The following is a 16798-nucleotide window of genomic DNA, read 5'->3' as shown; positions in this document are numbered from 1 at the left end:
TTTCAAACATTTCCCATTTCTCCATACGTTATCATTTTAAAACAAAAATGGCACCATAAGATCACAAATTTTCTTATCTTTCATTCAAGTATATTCGAGCATATTTTTTATGACATAAAAAAAGATTTATGGTGTCGTCTTGTTTTCAATACTATTATTATAGTAGTGCACATGTGCAATAACATGTACTACAATGTGCATTACATGCTTAAAATTAGTTTTTTTATTCTAGTTTAGCTTTTAGGGTTAGTTTTTTTGGAGGTTTAGGATTAGGATTAGGTTTTTGGGTGTGGGGGGGGGGGGGGAGGGGGGTTTAGGTTTTTGGGGGTGGGGGGTTAGGTTTTTTTCGGGTTTATGTTTAGGGTTTAGTTTTACGTTTTCGGGAGGGTGGGGGTGGGGGGTGTAGGTTTTTTTTTTTGGGGGGGGGGTTAGGCTTTTGGTGGGAGGGTGAATTTAGGTTTTGGGGGGGGGGGGGTGGGGGGTTTAGGTTTTTGGGGGGTGTCGGTGGGGGGTGGGTTAAGTGGTTTAGGCTTTCCGTATTAATGCACATGTGCAGCACAACCAAAAAAAATTTTTTTTTTTTTGAAATTTTTTTTCATATATAAAAAGTAGCGATTTTTCTAAAAAAAATTGTAAAAAAAAAAAAATTTGTATGTTTTTTAGGTTTTTTTAAGCTTTTTAGTTAGTTTTCGAGTTTTCACAATAAAAGTGGTTTTCATTTGAACCATCCCCTAGTATATATATATATATATATATATATGATAATGATCATTTAGGAACCACCCTTTATTGTGAGAACCAATGTGAACACAACCAAAAATACATAAAAAACTTAAAAAACGCACAATTTTTTTAAATATTTTTTATTGAAAAATGCTAGTTTTGTTATTATTTTTTTTTAATTTAAAAAAAATGCTTCTAAAAGTAGCGATTTAACTTAAAAAAGATTAAAAAAAATTTTTGTGTGTTTTTAAGATTTTTTTATGTTTTTTGGGGGTTTAGTTGTTGGCATTTAGCTTGGGGGGTTAGGTGTTTTTAGGTTTTTGGTGGTGTAGTGGATTGATTTTGTTGTGTTCATATTGGTTCTTACGGTTCTCGCAATAAAGGTGGTTCTCGCATGAACCCTACCCTCCCTCTCTCTCACTCTCTCTCCTCTCTCTCTCTCTCTATATATATATATATATATATATAAGGTACAATTTATCAATGCATGAGAATAATTAATTTAGAAAACTAAAATAACATCAAATAATAAATAAATTAAAAGGTGACATATGGTATTTTTTTTAAAAATAACTAAATAAATCAATAATTATTATAATTATGAGAAAAATATGTAAATTAAGTTTGATTACATAACTTTAAGGTCAACTTTTTAAAACAAAAAAATGGTTTAATTTGTATGTTAAATATTAATATAAACGTGAAAAGAAATCAAATCGAAGTGGTAAGTAGTCAAGGACTACTTTGGGGAACCCAGGTTCGAACCTGGTTAGGGGTTTATAAAGGGGATATAATTTGTTGTTCAAAAAAAATATATATAAATGTGAAAAGAAATCAAATCGAAATGGTTTAATTTGTATCTTAACAGTTAATAAAAAGGCCTAAGTGAAAAACCTTCTCCGGAATCAGGGGTTGCGATCTTGAACGGAGTAAATTTGATTTTAACAAAATAAAACGCTACGCAAAGCATGTGTTACGTATTGCTTTTTCTTATATAACGTTTTTTTATTGAAAATTACTTTTAACAAGATAAATACGCGACACAACGTGCATGTTAAGTTTCGTTGAGAAGTGTATAAAAGATTTTGTTAACAAAATGAAAACATAATTTTATTGAGAATGAAAAGAGATTTTTTTGTAATACACTTTTTAATAAGAGATTGATTGACATAATACTCGGATGGAGTTGGGTTGGGCGGGTTGGATTGGGTACTTGTGAGTACACTTTAAAGTAACTTTGGTGTGTGGGTTAGTTTGCAACCTCTACAACCCGGAGAGGAGGAAGCCGAATTGAGAGTTTTACAACCTAAGATAGTGGCCACTCCCTTTTTGGGTTGGATGGGTGAAATAAGGTGATAGAATATTATTAGATTGTGTTGTAGGTATAGTAGGTTAAGACTTAGTGACAACTTTTAATAGTTATAGTACACTCGCGCGAACACACACATTTGCATATAGAGTTAGAGAAAATGGAAAAAGAGGTGTGATTATGTGTTTGGACAATGTTTTGTATATCACAGTTAAAAGAATAGATACAGTGTTTGTATGACTTTTACAATTATGTATTTACAAGTGTCTATTTACAAAAACAATAGATACAAGTGTTTGTATGACTTTTACAATTATGTATTTACAAGTGTCGTTTAATGGAGGTACACAATACTCTTAAGCTAAAAATGGTGAGATGTAAAGTGTTGATATGTAACAAACAATGCTTATATATAACTACACAATGTGTTGTTGCATATCAACAGTGTTTGTTACCTATCGGCACTTTGATATTTGCATATCCGCACTTTGTATTCATTCATATTAGCATTTTACTTTTCACCGTTTTTAGGTTAAGATGTATTTGTATTTGATCTACCCCTCACCAAATATATGTTTAACATATATTACTTTGTGAAAATTTTAACATATTGATTAAACACAAAAAAAATATATATATATATTCTTATATTAATAGCAAAACAGAGAATAGTACTAGTTTGTAGCATTGAAATTACATGTTACACTATAACTATTGATCAACAAGCACTTATCAATCATCAATAGTTGCAATATGAATCAAATAATTTCAAGAACCTTGTTCATTATTTACTTTTCATGTGTTTCAAACAGTACTGGTGATAAACAGAATATATTTTACAAGCCAATAGCATATATTAACGTTTTAAATAATGTTAAAGAGTTCAAATATATTTAAAGTTCAAATATTGTGCCTGATTGATAAAAATAAAAGGAGTGTAATGTTTAACAAATTTTAAATTTTAAATACTTAGTTACGGTATATCTACATTTGTATATAGTATACGTGTATGGGGTAGATCCACTAAAATGTGGGTTTTACCTAAGTAGGCTAAGAATAATTATAAAGATGACATGTGACATTTCTTATAAGTAAGATGAAATGATATTTTAGTCTTAAAACACAAACCTTTACCCTTTTGTTTTTTAAACATACAACACAAAAAATCTAGTATAAAAAATCCTACACAAAAAAAAAAAAAAAAAAAAAAAAAAACATAGTATAAAATAATCTGGCATAAAAACTCTAGCACAAAAACTATAGCACAAAAAATCCAGTAAAAAAAATATAGTACAAAAATCTAGTACAAAAAATGCAGCACAAAGATGTTATACAAGATAGAAATACAACACAATTTTTTGATTTTTTTTTTCATATTTTATATAGTAATAGGGTACTCAAATTAAAGATAGATGCTTGATTTTATGGTGCAATATATTTTTTTTTAAATACGTTGTATAAAAAACTTATGGACATTTAAAAAAATGGGGGGGGGGGTATGCATGTGCCTTGCATATGAAGAGAGTAAACACATAGACTTTTCTAGGAATGTCATTGCACTCCTATTTTTTCCTACATTTTCATCTTAAGTTCTTAACTATTGATTTGAAAAAAAATGAAAGATTAAGATTCTTTTTTATCATGCTTTGACAAAATTAACTTTTTATTTAATTTTACCCTTACATGTACATGTTGGTTTATTGTGTACCACCGCCATTAATTGTCGTCGTCCACCATCGCACACCGCCATCCATCATTGTACATCTAAGGCAAAGTTCCACCATAAAACACAACCTAAAACTTTTATGTTTGAAGTTAGCTTAATAATGCCTGCAGGAAACTAAACTTTTCAGTAAAACAAAGATACTATTTGTACGTACGTAATATGTACATTTAAAATATTATCACAGTATCATTTTTATAATGGGGACAATAAGATCATATTAAACAGAGAACGTATGATCACATGGACAACGATGGAACACATAATTGGGTCCCATTAACACTTTCTGTCAAATATCAAAAATTTTGTACATTGAATTATATACGTTATTTCTTTTAAAAGAGTAAATATTAAGAGAACACTAACTAAGCATATAAATTAATAGATCGAACACCCCTTTTCTTTCTCTCTCTCACACACACATAAAGTGGCGAAGTTTGAAAATTTTCACCAGGGGGTCGGAAGTCACTGGACCTAAAAGTATATACCTAAAAAAATTATTTTTTATAAAACCGGGGGTCGAAAACGTATACACCTAAAAAATTCTATACGAAACGTACATAAATAACACTACTGAGTGAAAAGTTCGGGGGGTCGGACGCCCCCTCCGGCCCCTTCATAGCTGCGCCACTGCACACATATATATACATATAGGGTGGGGTTCTAGAGTGAACACTAGTGTATTTATGAACTGAGTTAACAAATCATGACCATGATTTACATCATCAAATCGTAAAATACATTACTGCATTTTCATCATCAAATCCTAGCTATTGATTTACACTTGTGTATTGATAATCAATGGCTATGATTAGTTCACTAGTATTCACAATCAAGTTGGTTGTTCACAAATAAACCTAACCCTATATATATATATATATATATCACATCACTTATATGTAAACGAAAATTGGTTGTCGTGGTTCTCGCAATAAGGGGGTCCTAAATGATCATTCTCATATATATATATATATATATATATATATATATATATATATATATATATATATATATATATATATGAGAATGATCATTTAGGACCCCCTTATTGCGAGAACCACGACAACCAATTTTCACGACAATCAATTTTCGTTTACATATAAGTGATGTGTAACGTATCCTACCTATACATGTGTAGTAAACAGTTAAAAATTTAAAAACATTATTTGAGGGTCTTTGATAGTTTGATACATATATAAGCATACATATTTGTATATTAATACACAATTACGAAATATGAATCCTTGATCGAAAATCAAACGATTTAGCTTTACTCATTTTGTTCTCGTAATAATTTAGTCATCAACCTCACCTTACACATACACTTCATTAGGAAACATTAAAAAAGTGAGAAACCGACTCAAACGAACTACAATTGGACTCATTCCAGCAGTGTTGAAACCGGCATGTCGAGCCCTAACTAGGATCTCTTAACGCTAAACCCTAAAGCTAAACAATAAGGCTGAAACCTAAGCTAAAACGTAAAATCTAAACTACAAACCCTAAAGGCTAAACCCTAAACCCTAAATACTAAATATAATGATTAACCCTAAAGCAAAACCCTAGAGGCCAAACTCTAATATCTTTACGGTTTAGGAGTTAGGATTTAGGGTTTACGGTTAAAAGATCCTAGTTAGAGTTCGACGAGCCGGTTCCAACGCCGATGGAATGAGTCCAATTAAAGTTCGTTTGAGTTGGTTCCCCACTCTTCTCCCCATTTTTTAGTGTTTCCCAATGAACCTCGCACACACGTATACATACATACACTCACATATATACATATATATATTGGTTTCCACTTCAGATAAGAATTAACAACCTTTTCATTCTATTATTATCTGTTTAGCCATACACAATGGGAGAGAGCTCATCACCACCAAGAGGGAGAAACTTGAGTGACATGCTTGATCAAAACCCCTCATTCTCTTCCTCCTCCTCTTCTGTAATGAAGCTATTCGGTGTCGATGTTAGCGACGGCGGCATAGCTCCGCCAACACCTCAACTAGACGGCGACAACAAACGGTTCGAATGCCAGTACTGCAGAAGGGACTTCGCCAACTCTCAAGCATTAGGGGGCCATCAAAATGCACACAAGAAAGAACGACAAAGGTTAAAAAGGGTGCATTTCATGAGCAACCATCACCGGCGGTTTGCGGCACCGATGACCATAATTAACGCAAGATCTGGACAGTTCCAGCAACCGCAAATGGCGGTTGTGGAACAATATATCCCACAACCGCCACCACCACAGCAGGTACTGTCCGGTGTTCCGTTGAGGTTTCCAAGTCGGTTTTACGTAGGACGATCGCAGCAGTTTAACTCCGTTGGTCCACATTCATCAAGGATGATCGAAGGAGCAGATGATAATCGTGATGGAGTGGATGTTGATCTGCATCTTTGATCATTGTAGGTGCTGAGGGTTTTTATGTTTTTACCTTTTTTCATTTCTTCCAAATTTTAATTAATTTTGGATGATTAATATATTTTAATGATTTAGTTTTGTTCCAAATGATAATTTCATGTAATCTCTCTAAGTTTAAAATAATAAGTACTATTTATTTACCTAAAATTAATATTTCTAAGGGCAATCCCAGTGCACGTACAAGGCTCTGGCCATGTAGGGTTTGTTTTTTTTTTTTTTTTTTTTTTTTTTTTGGGGGGGGGGGGGGGGGGGTTACAATTCGGGCCTAAAAACTTTACCCTACATTTCTTCAAGATGTTGATTCTACGACTCTAATATATCACATGACCACAATCTTACTGTTACTCCAAAGTTCGCACTTTAATAGTTTCTTAATTAGTGTATCTAAATAACAAACAAATGATTACTTTTATTTAACTAATTATTTGGAGCATTAATAATCTATGATTAGGGTAAATATGTAAATATAGTGTTATGCCATAATTTTAAGAAAAAGAAAAGGAGAAACATTCTTTTGGAGAAGGAAAAAAAGTATATCAAACTACCTAAAGTATTACACCAGAGATCATATTCTAATTGAGTGGAATTGGGAGTAGTGGCGAACTCAAGATTTTTTTCATTGAGGTTCATTTTATGGTTAGAATTTTTCACAATCAAATACTAAAATTTTCGGGTCGGTCATCGTATTGGGTCGGGTCAGAGGTAGAAAATAATGTAGAAGCATTTAGTGGACATGAAACCACTACATTATTAAGAATCATTTTTAAGAATCAAGTTATCAAATTGTGGTGATTAATAAGTTGCTTGAAAACAATAGCTAACTAAACAACACAACTACTTCACATAACTTCAAAATTTTGTTTAAACTTTTTTATTAATGCCACTATATGTTGGAAGTCTTATTTGCTAATCAAATGTGAAATAAAATCAGTCGAAGACATTAAATCTATCATTTTAAAGAAGCAAATTAGAGGGTCAATGGATGGTTTTGCTGTTTTAAAACACTAATTTAATTTTGATAGAAAAAATAAACTAAAAAAAGTGTTAGACTTGAACTTGAGACCTATTTGTTAGAACACAAGGGAATTTACCATCATACCATCTTTGCTTTTAATACTATGGGGTCCAACAAATTTATTTTATGGGGTCCTTGAAAAATTTAACATACCGGTTCTATTATTTTTTTAAAAATATTGGGATCCGTACACCCCGACCCTGATTGGGAGCAATGGATCAAGGTGCTTCGATCATGGTGGGTTTTTCTTTCACATAGGGCTCAAGTACCCAAGCAACCATGGATTCTTTTAGGATGCTCAAAAAATCTAAAAGAAAGATGATTTATTTATTGATAACTCTCAACTTATTTGGATGTAACAATGCCTAGAGCATGAAAATTTTAGACACATTAAAATTTCTCTCACTCAAATACACGTAACTATGGGCGAAGCTTTTAAGATACGGGAGGGGCGGCCGACCCCCCAAACTTTTCGCTTGGTAGTGGAGAGTATGTAGTTTTCGTATAGAAATTTTCGGATGTATACGTTTTCAACCCCCCGGTTTTATAGAAATTTTTATGTCTGGTGACTTCCGGCCAACCGATCGGAAATCTCAAGTTTCGCCACTACCTAACTGTGAAAGCCTTTTGAAATCATTACCCGTATCCAAATAATAAAAGCCCATCATATTAGCCCACAAACGCGTAACTAGGCTAGAAAGCCCAAAATGAGTTCGTGCACAAAACCTCTAGACCTCCCAAAATGGTGTTTGGGAATCAACCAATTAGGTCCAAAAGGAATGGGCCTAGTTTAATCATGGAATTCTACGGTTAGACTAAGCAATAATGTTTACTTATCAACAAGATTAAAAAGGAGACTGATAATAATTCATCTCCTCGATCCAACATTTAACCAAGAAGAATGACGACAATGTCCCGTCACCAATGTCTAGAAGAGGCCAAACGAGTATACTTTCATATAATGGTAAGATCCCACATGTAGTGAAGGATGCCAAGAACTAAGGGTTAGCAAAAACTGATAAAAAAAATCGTAACCTGAAGAGGTATGGTCCCAACTCTATGTCCACATGGCAGGGACCACACCACTTTTTCCGTCCAACGTGGCGCCTATATCAGCAAGTAAATCCAGAAGCTTCTGGAAGACGTCAAGGTGGCACCAAAGATGCTCCTTCCGACAGAAAGGACGACATGTGTCACCAGTAATCGAGCGCCATGTAGACCTGCGACAAATCTGGGGGCAGACCGACAGCAGCAGTACGATTTCTCCAGCATGGATGAATATCGGCGTGCCACGTCGACCACTATTCTGACCACAGCAGAGGAGACCAAGAGGATATTCCCCTTGGTCAGACAGCTGGCGCGCGATAACAGCTGGCAAGGTCGCTCCTCCCTTCTTCACCCTCCCGCTATAAATAGGACCCTTCATCATTCAGGTTATCCATTATATTCTCCTCATTTTTCACCCACAACACACACTGTTTTCTTCCTCAGAGCAGTACTTATTCTCACGCCGGAGTCCGGTTAAGAGGGAAACCCCCATATTCCCCTCTTAACGAGCTAACGGTGTTGCTATTTTGCAGGACCTTAGTCATTGGCGAGTAGAGAAGGAGATTAAACCCACATAAGAGACAACCCAGCTAGTTAACCACCGGTGTTAACCAGTGTTTCATCATTGGCGCCCACCGCATCTTTTGCAAACCATTCTCATCTCCTCTTTCTTCAAAAAAGCTCTCTAAATGACTGAACCAAATCCTTCACCTCACGTGGACGGAGAAGTCTCTTCCTTTGAACTGATTTCGGACACTGCTCACGTCCAAAGGTTCCAAGGGAACGAGACCATCCGAGAAGGGCAAGCAAATAATGAATTCCCTGATATCTTTGGAAACACTTCCAGAGTTATCAACCAAACCACAAACGGAGCCACTTTCCAACCCCCACCCAGGGTAGTTAACCAAACACCTCCAGAAGTTCCAACACCAAACCATGGAGCTGGTCCTTCAGCTCCCTCGGGCCAAACACAATTGGACTTCTCAGCACTTTTAGGGCTACCCGAGGGAAAAACTCTGGCTTCCTGGTATGCCGAACAAACAGCCTCTTTGAACCTTGTTTATGCGCAACTCAGCGCACAGCAAGCTTTGCTCCAAGCACAAGCTAACCAATCCGCTTTTGTTACTCCACCGCAAAGGCCTCCGAGCACTCACGTGCCTCTGCAGACCAATGCATGGAACTTAAACCCTGAGAAAGCACCCAATGTCAGAAGGCAAAGTGCGCACGATACGCGCGATACTTACGGTGAAACAGAAAGCAATTATGTGCAACATACTCATCAGCAGAAAAGATCAGTGCACAGTCGTTTAGGTCCACGCAACATAAACGACGAATGGAATAGCTACAACGAAGAAGATGACCCAACATACAAGAAAGAAAGCACGGTATTTAGCAGATTACCACCAGAACATGAAGCATATAAACCCCACAAGCGCGCGGGGTACAATCCAAATGCAGAACATGACTACTCGTTGAGCTATCGCCCAGATGGCATAGCTGAGAACTCCAACTTCATCAGAGAGATTGCAACAGCCGATATCGATAAGACAAAACTGCCACACAATGTAGGCAAACATAATGGCTTAACAGATCCTGACGACCACCTCCAAGTCTTCAACGGCGTAGGGACCACAGGTGGTTGGACATTACCAACTTGGTGTCATCTTTTCGCACAAACCTTTGTCGGCGCGGCGCGCGTCTGGTTTGACAGCCTGCCAGCAGGAAGAATTAAATCATCGATTGATTTTCGAGACAAGTTCCTCGCGCACTTCTCCCAGCAGCGCAGGCATACTAGAGATCCAGCTGATTGCTTAAATATATGGAGGATAGATCACGAAAGCATAGAAGATTTCATTACCAGATATAACAAGGAATGTCTGGAAATCGGGGATGTGGGCGAAAAGATGATGCGCGCACACTTCATGAGGGCAGTAAAGTGTGATGACCTGATCAAACGATTGAAAGGAAGAGATGGAGGCCCCAAAGATTGGGACACCTTCATCGAAGCAGCAAAGACGATTGCGCGCACCGATAAACAATTGACTGGCGATGACGGCCGTCAATACAATTACAGCCAAAATGATCGACGCAACAAGAAAGGAAAAGGCCAATCATGGAGAACATCTGGTTACAAAGAAAGAAGCCCGATAAGAGAAGATGCGCGCAATACAATCAACCAGATCAGCCATCGCAAAGAGGTTAAGAGAGAAAATAGGGAAAAGCAGTGGACACCCCTGACAAAGACCCCTTCCGAGGTTTTGTCAACCGAGAACCACCAGTTCAAACCTCCTCTACAGATGTGAAACAAAAAGGGTCAAGACCCAAATCTTTTCTTTGAATTCCACAAAGATACAGGTCACCTGACCGACGACTGCTTTAGCCTAAAACAAGAGATAGAAAGAGATCTGAGAGATGGAAGGCTCACCCATCTGGTAAAAGGGGGAAAGCGTGATAATCGCCAAATTCAAAGAAGGGAAGAAGGCCCAGACAACAAAAAGCTTTGAAAATTAGAAACTCACATGATTCAAGGGGGTCCACGGAGATCGCGAAAGAATTACAACAAGCGCACACAAGATGACTCTTTGTGCGAAAAACAAGTTGTTTTCCCCGTGGTGCGAGGGGGCCCAAGAAAGAGAAGACCTATAGTCATTTCTGGTGTGATAGGTCATTACCAGACTGACTACATTTTCATTGATCCAGGGAGCACTGCATATATCATCTACGAACAATGCTTTAATCAATTCGACCAGGAGGACAAAGCGCGCTTAGAACCAGTAGATTATCCACTACTGGTTTCTGCAACGAGGTCGTTTTTCCTCTTGGCCAGATATCGTTCCCGGTGCTGCTCTCGGATGGAAGGAACTCAAGAGCAGAAGAAGTTACATTCATGGTGTTGCCAGCAAGCTCAAGACATGATATCCTTCTGGGAAGAGAGTCCCAAGGAGATTTTAGTATGATTTGCTCAGGGCCACATTCAGCTGTCGGGTTCCCAACAGAGACAGGGATAGAAATAATTTACGCGAGCAAAGAAGTCCTCGCAACTTACGAAATCAGGCCAGCAAAAGCAAGCAAATCCGCACTGCACGCAGAAGCCGAAAAATGGATACTGAACAGCAAATATCCAGAACAAACTGTCACTTTGGGTCCAGCAATGTCAGATCTCACGCGCGCAGCGCTAAACAAGTTGCTATTTGAGAACATGGACGTGTTCACCTGGACACCGGCTGATATGGTTGGTGTTCCACGACACATAGCAGAGCACAGACTGAATGTTTCGGAGAATGCCAAACCTGTGGTACATACAAAGCGTCATCTGGAGACATAAAGCATGACGCCATGCAAGAGCAGATTACAGAGTTACTAAATGCCGGCATCATCAGAGAAGTTCTTTACCAAACTTGGGTAGCAAGCCCAGTCATGGTTCCTAAAGGAAATGGCGGGTGGAGAATGTGTATGGATTACAAAGATTTGAACAAGGCATGCCCGCGCGATTGTTATGCTTTACCAGAGATTGACGAAAAGATCGATTCCCTAGCATCGTTCAGGTGGAAGTGTTTCCTCGATTGTTATAAAGGATACCATCAGGTGCAGATGGCCATCCAAGACGAAGACAAGACTGCATTTCGCACACCAACAGGGCTGTACTGTTATACAAAAATGCCTTTTGGCTTAAAGAATGCAGGCGTAACTTATCAGAGACTGATGAACGAAACGTTCAGCGATGTTATCGGCAAATACATTGAAGTATACATGGATGACCTGGTCATCAGGAGCAAAGAAGAAAGTATGATGCTGGTAAACATTCAAAAAACGTTCGGTACATTGCGTGGGGTGAATATCAAGCTAAATCCAGCGAAATGTTCCTTTGGGATGGAAGAAGGAAAGTTCCTGGGTTTCATCATTACAAAAGATGGATTTAAAGTCAATCCTGAAAAGGTGCAAGCGATCGAGCGGATGCCTTCACCATCGACGATAAAGGAAATGTAGAAGTTAGCCGGACAGTTAGCAACACTCAACCGTTTCCTTGCCAATCATGCAGCGAACACTTTCCCATTTATCAAAACACTCCGCAACTGTGTGAAGAAAAATCAGTTCCAGTGGACGCCTAAGGCTGAGCACGCTTTCCGAGAAATGAAAGATTGCCTCATACGATTACCAACACTGACTGCACCAATGAAGGGCGAACCGCTGGTCATGTACCTTTCAGCATCAGGAAAAGCAGTAAGAGCAGTTCTGCTCGTAGATCGACAAGGCATACAAACGCCGGTGTACTACGTGTCCCATACCCTGAACGACCCAGAAACATGGTATGCCATAATGGAGAAGTTGGTCCTCGCATTGATTCACGCATCAAGACGATTGCGCAGGTACTTCGCCAACCACGTCATTCATGTCTTAACGAATTACAACATCGGCAACATCCTCACAAGACCGGAGATATTAGGAAGATTGGCAAAATGGGCCATAGAACTGGGAGGCCACAATGTGGTTTTCAGGCCAAGGCCAGCAATCAATGGTCAAGTATTGGCAGACTTCCTGACAGAGGTACCAGACGACAAAGACAGAGAGTGCAAGGCAATGGAAAGAGCTGAAAGGCAACATTCGGAAGAACCATGGCTACTGTATACAGATGGCGCATCTAATGAGGATAGGGTAGGCGTAGGACTTAGGTTGGTAAGTCAAGAAAAACATGAATTCACGTACGCCATTCGGTTAGACTTCAAGAGCACAAATAATGAAGCCGAATATGAAGCTTTTCTCACTGGTTTGAGGTTAGCAATCAAGATGGGAGTCAAACACATAGAGGCACATGTGGACTCCACGCTAGTAGCAGGGCAGATCAATTGCCAGTACGACGTCAAAGGAGACGTGATGGCGCTATACCTAGACCAAGCAAAAACATTGCTACAAAACTTCAATTCCTACAAGGTGCACCACATTAACCGGAGCGAGAATAAACCAGCAGATGCACTAAGCAAACTCGCATCCACCAGCTTCCAGCACATGGCCAAGGACGTGCGCATTGAAGTTCTAAGCAACCCATCAGTACCGCTAAGGCAAGTGAGCGTCATCCAGCTGGGAACGACATCTTGGATGACTCCGATAATCATGTATCTTCAGTCTGGAATACTACCCGAAAACAAAGCCGAAGCAAGGAAAATACAGTACAAGTCCGAGCATTACCAGATGGTCGACGGAATTCTGTACCGGAAATCATACCTTGGGCCGTTACTGAGATGTGTTGATCCAGAATATGCAAACTATCTGATCCGCGAAGTACATGAGGGCATCTGCGGCATTCATGCCGGCCCAAGAATGGTAGTAGCAAAAGTAATGAACGTTGGGTATTACTGGCCCAGAATGCATCTAGACGCAGTCAAGGTTTTGAGGAAATGCAGCGGTTGTCAAAGACCCGCCCTGAAAACGATGCGCCCAAAAAAATGAGCTAGTCCCCGTAACAACGGCATGGCCGTTCCAACAATGGGGGATATATACGGTTGGTCCTTTTCCAGAAGCCCTGGGAGCAGTGAAGTTTATCATAGTCGCAGTAGACTATTTCACAAAATGGGTGGAAGCAAAGGCGCTGGCGTCAACCACATCTGCCGTAGTGCGAAGGTTCATCTGGGAATAGAGAATTTATCGATTCGGGCTGCCCCTGAGAATCATCATCGATAACGGAACAAATTTTGTTGCAGAAGATCTCCAAAATTGGTTCAAGGAGCTGCACATAGAGCACATCTTTTCCTCGGTTGCGCACCCGCAGGGAAATGGTCAGGTTGAAGTAGTGAACAAGAGTATCGTGGACGGTATCAAGGCACGATTGGGAACACAGTGAAGAGGTTGGGTCGACGAGTTACCCAGCATACTGTGGGCCCATAGGACGATGCCAAAAACAAATAACGGAGAAACACCATTCAGTCTAGTCTATGGGTCCGAAGCCGTGATACCGGTAGAGATTGGCCTACCATCTCCAAGAATGCTCTCCATGAACATGATCAACAATGAGGAAGAAAGAAGGTTGGATCTAGACCTTCTAGAAGAAAGAAGAGAGATGGTGGCAATTAATGAGGCGAAATATAAAACCAAACTAGAAAAATACTATAATAGTAAGGTCCGAATCTGCACGTTCAACCCCGGAGACTATGTCTTGAGGGACAACGAGGCGTCCAACGCCGAGAGACCGGGAAAATTAGCTCCCAAGTGGGAGGGACCTTACGTTATAGATGAAGTCCTCGGGAAGGGAGCGTACAAGCTACGCACACTTGAGAACAAGGAAGTCCCAAGAACCTGGAATGCTCAGCAACTAAGAAAATGTTATATGTAGACGGTCGCAGTTTTTATCTCTACTTGTAATGGTCGCGCGCCCAACACATTTTACTTTAATACAAGAAGTGTTGGCTATCGTATCTCATGCGAATTTTTGTTACAACTGCATATATTACTTCGGGCATACACGAAAACATCAATGGCTCAGAAATAGGAAATGTTGTAGACCTCCAAGGCTCGTCACAACTAAGTGCACAGCCGGGTCAAAAACACAACTAAAGCCTATCACGCCAAATAAACACTTCGTGCCCATATAAACACGAAAGCATCGTAAACATGGTAAAGCAAAGATTGTAAGACCCCCAAAGCTGAGCACAGCCGGGTCAACACAATAACCTGTAAATCGATCATTTCGTATACACGAATCAAACTATGCGCTCAACGACAGAATAAACGATGTAGAGTTTTCCAAAGCATAACACAATACCGTGTAATGCTAGGATAACTAACACAGCATAACCTGTCCAAGCCATCATTCATTCGTGATACCTAATCAAAGTAATTACGCATGCACATATTGTAACGATAGCAAAATTCACAACAAATAAAGAGCAAAACCCACAGTTAGCATAAAGCATATCAAGTGTACCAAAATGTTAACAGACATCACAACCAAGAGTAAATTGTTTACAAAACATAAGGTGAATTGTTCAAAGAAATTGTCAGACAATTACAAGGCCATCAGGCCTATACACGGCATGCAAGCCGGAAGCCGTCAATCCTGGTGACTGGGACCTGCATCACCATCATCAGTTCCCTGATCACCAAGAGCCTTCTTCAAGACTTCAATAGCGTTAGCTTTCCGGGATAACTTTTCAACGGCTTTAACAATACCAAACTCAATAAATTCATATTCCCGGCGCTTGGCGGTATACTTGGCAGTACAGTCTTCTTTGTGCAACTCAAAGTGGTAGTCCTTCTCATTGTTCACAGCTGCCGCCCTACCTTCACCATAGCCGTCTTTCCGCCCGCTATTGTATGCTGCTTGACCCAACTCAAACATATACTTAGCAAGCTCATCAGATTTAGCGATATGTTCAGAAATCTGCAAAAAAAAGGAGAAATATGACAAAAATAACGAAAGTAGAGACACGAAAATTAAACAAGGGAAACAATACCAAGGGAACTGCGCGTGCAAGTAACCACTTGCAATCAGCAGAAATTTCCTCAGCTAAGATCTCAGAAGCTTTGCTCTCGGCAACCTTCTCAGCGGCAAACTTATCCAGTTTAGCTATGCGCTGGATGTATTCTTGTTCCCTTTTCTGGTGCACAGCGCGCTCCTGTTCAGCTTCATCACTGATCTTATGCTTCTATCCTGACAACCTGACAATGGCATCGCGCTGGGTTTGCAGCTCCTTGTTTGTTCGTTCACAAGCAACTTCCCAGTCTTTTTGCTTGTCAACGTTAAATTGCTTTTCCTTGGCAAGCTTCTCTTCGACATCAGCAACCCTCCATGCCAAACCCTTCTTCTCAGCATTGAATTTTTCTCTCTCTTCAACAAACGCCTTCTTGGCAGCTTCGAACTCCAACGTGTCCTCCCCCATTAACTGCCATTCCCGCGCAATCTCCTGGGAGGTAGCAAAAAAGTTGACTCCAACATGGATGTGATCATCCAAGAGATCCATCTGATTGCGTTTCTTTTGAAACAATCTTTCAGCAAGGGGGAAGGATAGAGAAAAGAACTCACGGCAGTTAGCGAGCTCGGTCATCCGAGAACCTTGGGTCAAGTTCCATCGGGGGGCATGCGGGAGCTCAGCACATGCAGGATTATGGGTATCCCAGGACCCACCCTGAACATGTTCATATTCCGGACTATGGTGAGTCCCAGAAGCACCACCCTGGCCAGAACCCCCGGACAACCTTGGTGTAGATAGTGTGGTGAGGAGTAGCCTCACTAGATTCCTCTTAGACATCGTCACCACCACCACGAGCACCATCACCATCACCACCACCATCAGCGCCACCAACCCCAACAATATTCTCTGCAACTTTCTCCACCTGCTCCACTTCATCCTTTTTCTCCTTGCCCTTCGAGTCAGGATGAGGAGGAGACAGACCAAAGGTTCTAGAAGGAGGAGAAGTAGGAAGTGTAATCTTGGAAATATCGACCTTACGAGTGCCCTTACCCGATTTCGCACCTGTTTCAAGACAAGCATGATAGTTAAAAGGAAGAATGAAAGGTAAAGAACAAGAAACACAAATGAAAAATCTTTACCTTGGGAACCAGAAGCT

The 16798-nt window shown here is 39.6% G+C and overlaps 2 protein-coding genes across 2 annotated transcripts; both read left to right on the top strand.

Moving 5' to 3' along the window:
* Positions 1 to 5575: 5575 nt before the first annotated feature.
* LOC110906241 (zinc finger protein 6-like) lies at positions 5576 to 6303 on the top strand. The gene has a single exon (XM_022151441.2). The coding sequence runs from the start codon at positions 5611 to 5613 to the stop codon at positions 6154 to 6156; it is 546 nt and encodes a 181-aa protein (XP_022007133.1). The 5' UTR covers positions 5576 to 5610; the 3' UTR covers positions 6157 to 6303.
* Positions 6304 to 12412: 6109 nt separating this feature from the next.
* On the top strand, positions 12413 to 13684 carry LOC110897017. Its single transcript, XM_022143969.1, has one exon. It carries the CDS (start codon positions 12413 to 12415, stop codon positions 13682 to 13684), a length of 1272 nt encoding a protein of 423 aa, XP_021999661.1.
* The last annotated feature ends 3114 nt before the right edge of the window (positions 13685 to 16798 follow it).

The sequence above is a fragment of the Helianthus annuus genome, chromosome 2, assembly GCF_002127325.2.
Source record: "Helianthus annuus cultivar XRQ/B chromosome 2, HanXRQr2.0-SUNRISE, whole genome shotgun sequence".
NCBI lineage: Eukaryota > Viridiplantae > Streptophyta > Magnoliopsida > Asterales > Asteraceae > Helianthus > Helianthus annuus.
The sequence above is the reverse complement of the archived record's forward strand: the minus strand, read 5'-3'. Positions and strand labels throughout refer to the sequence as shown.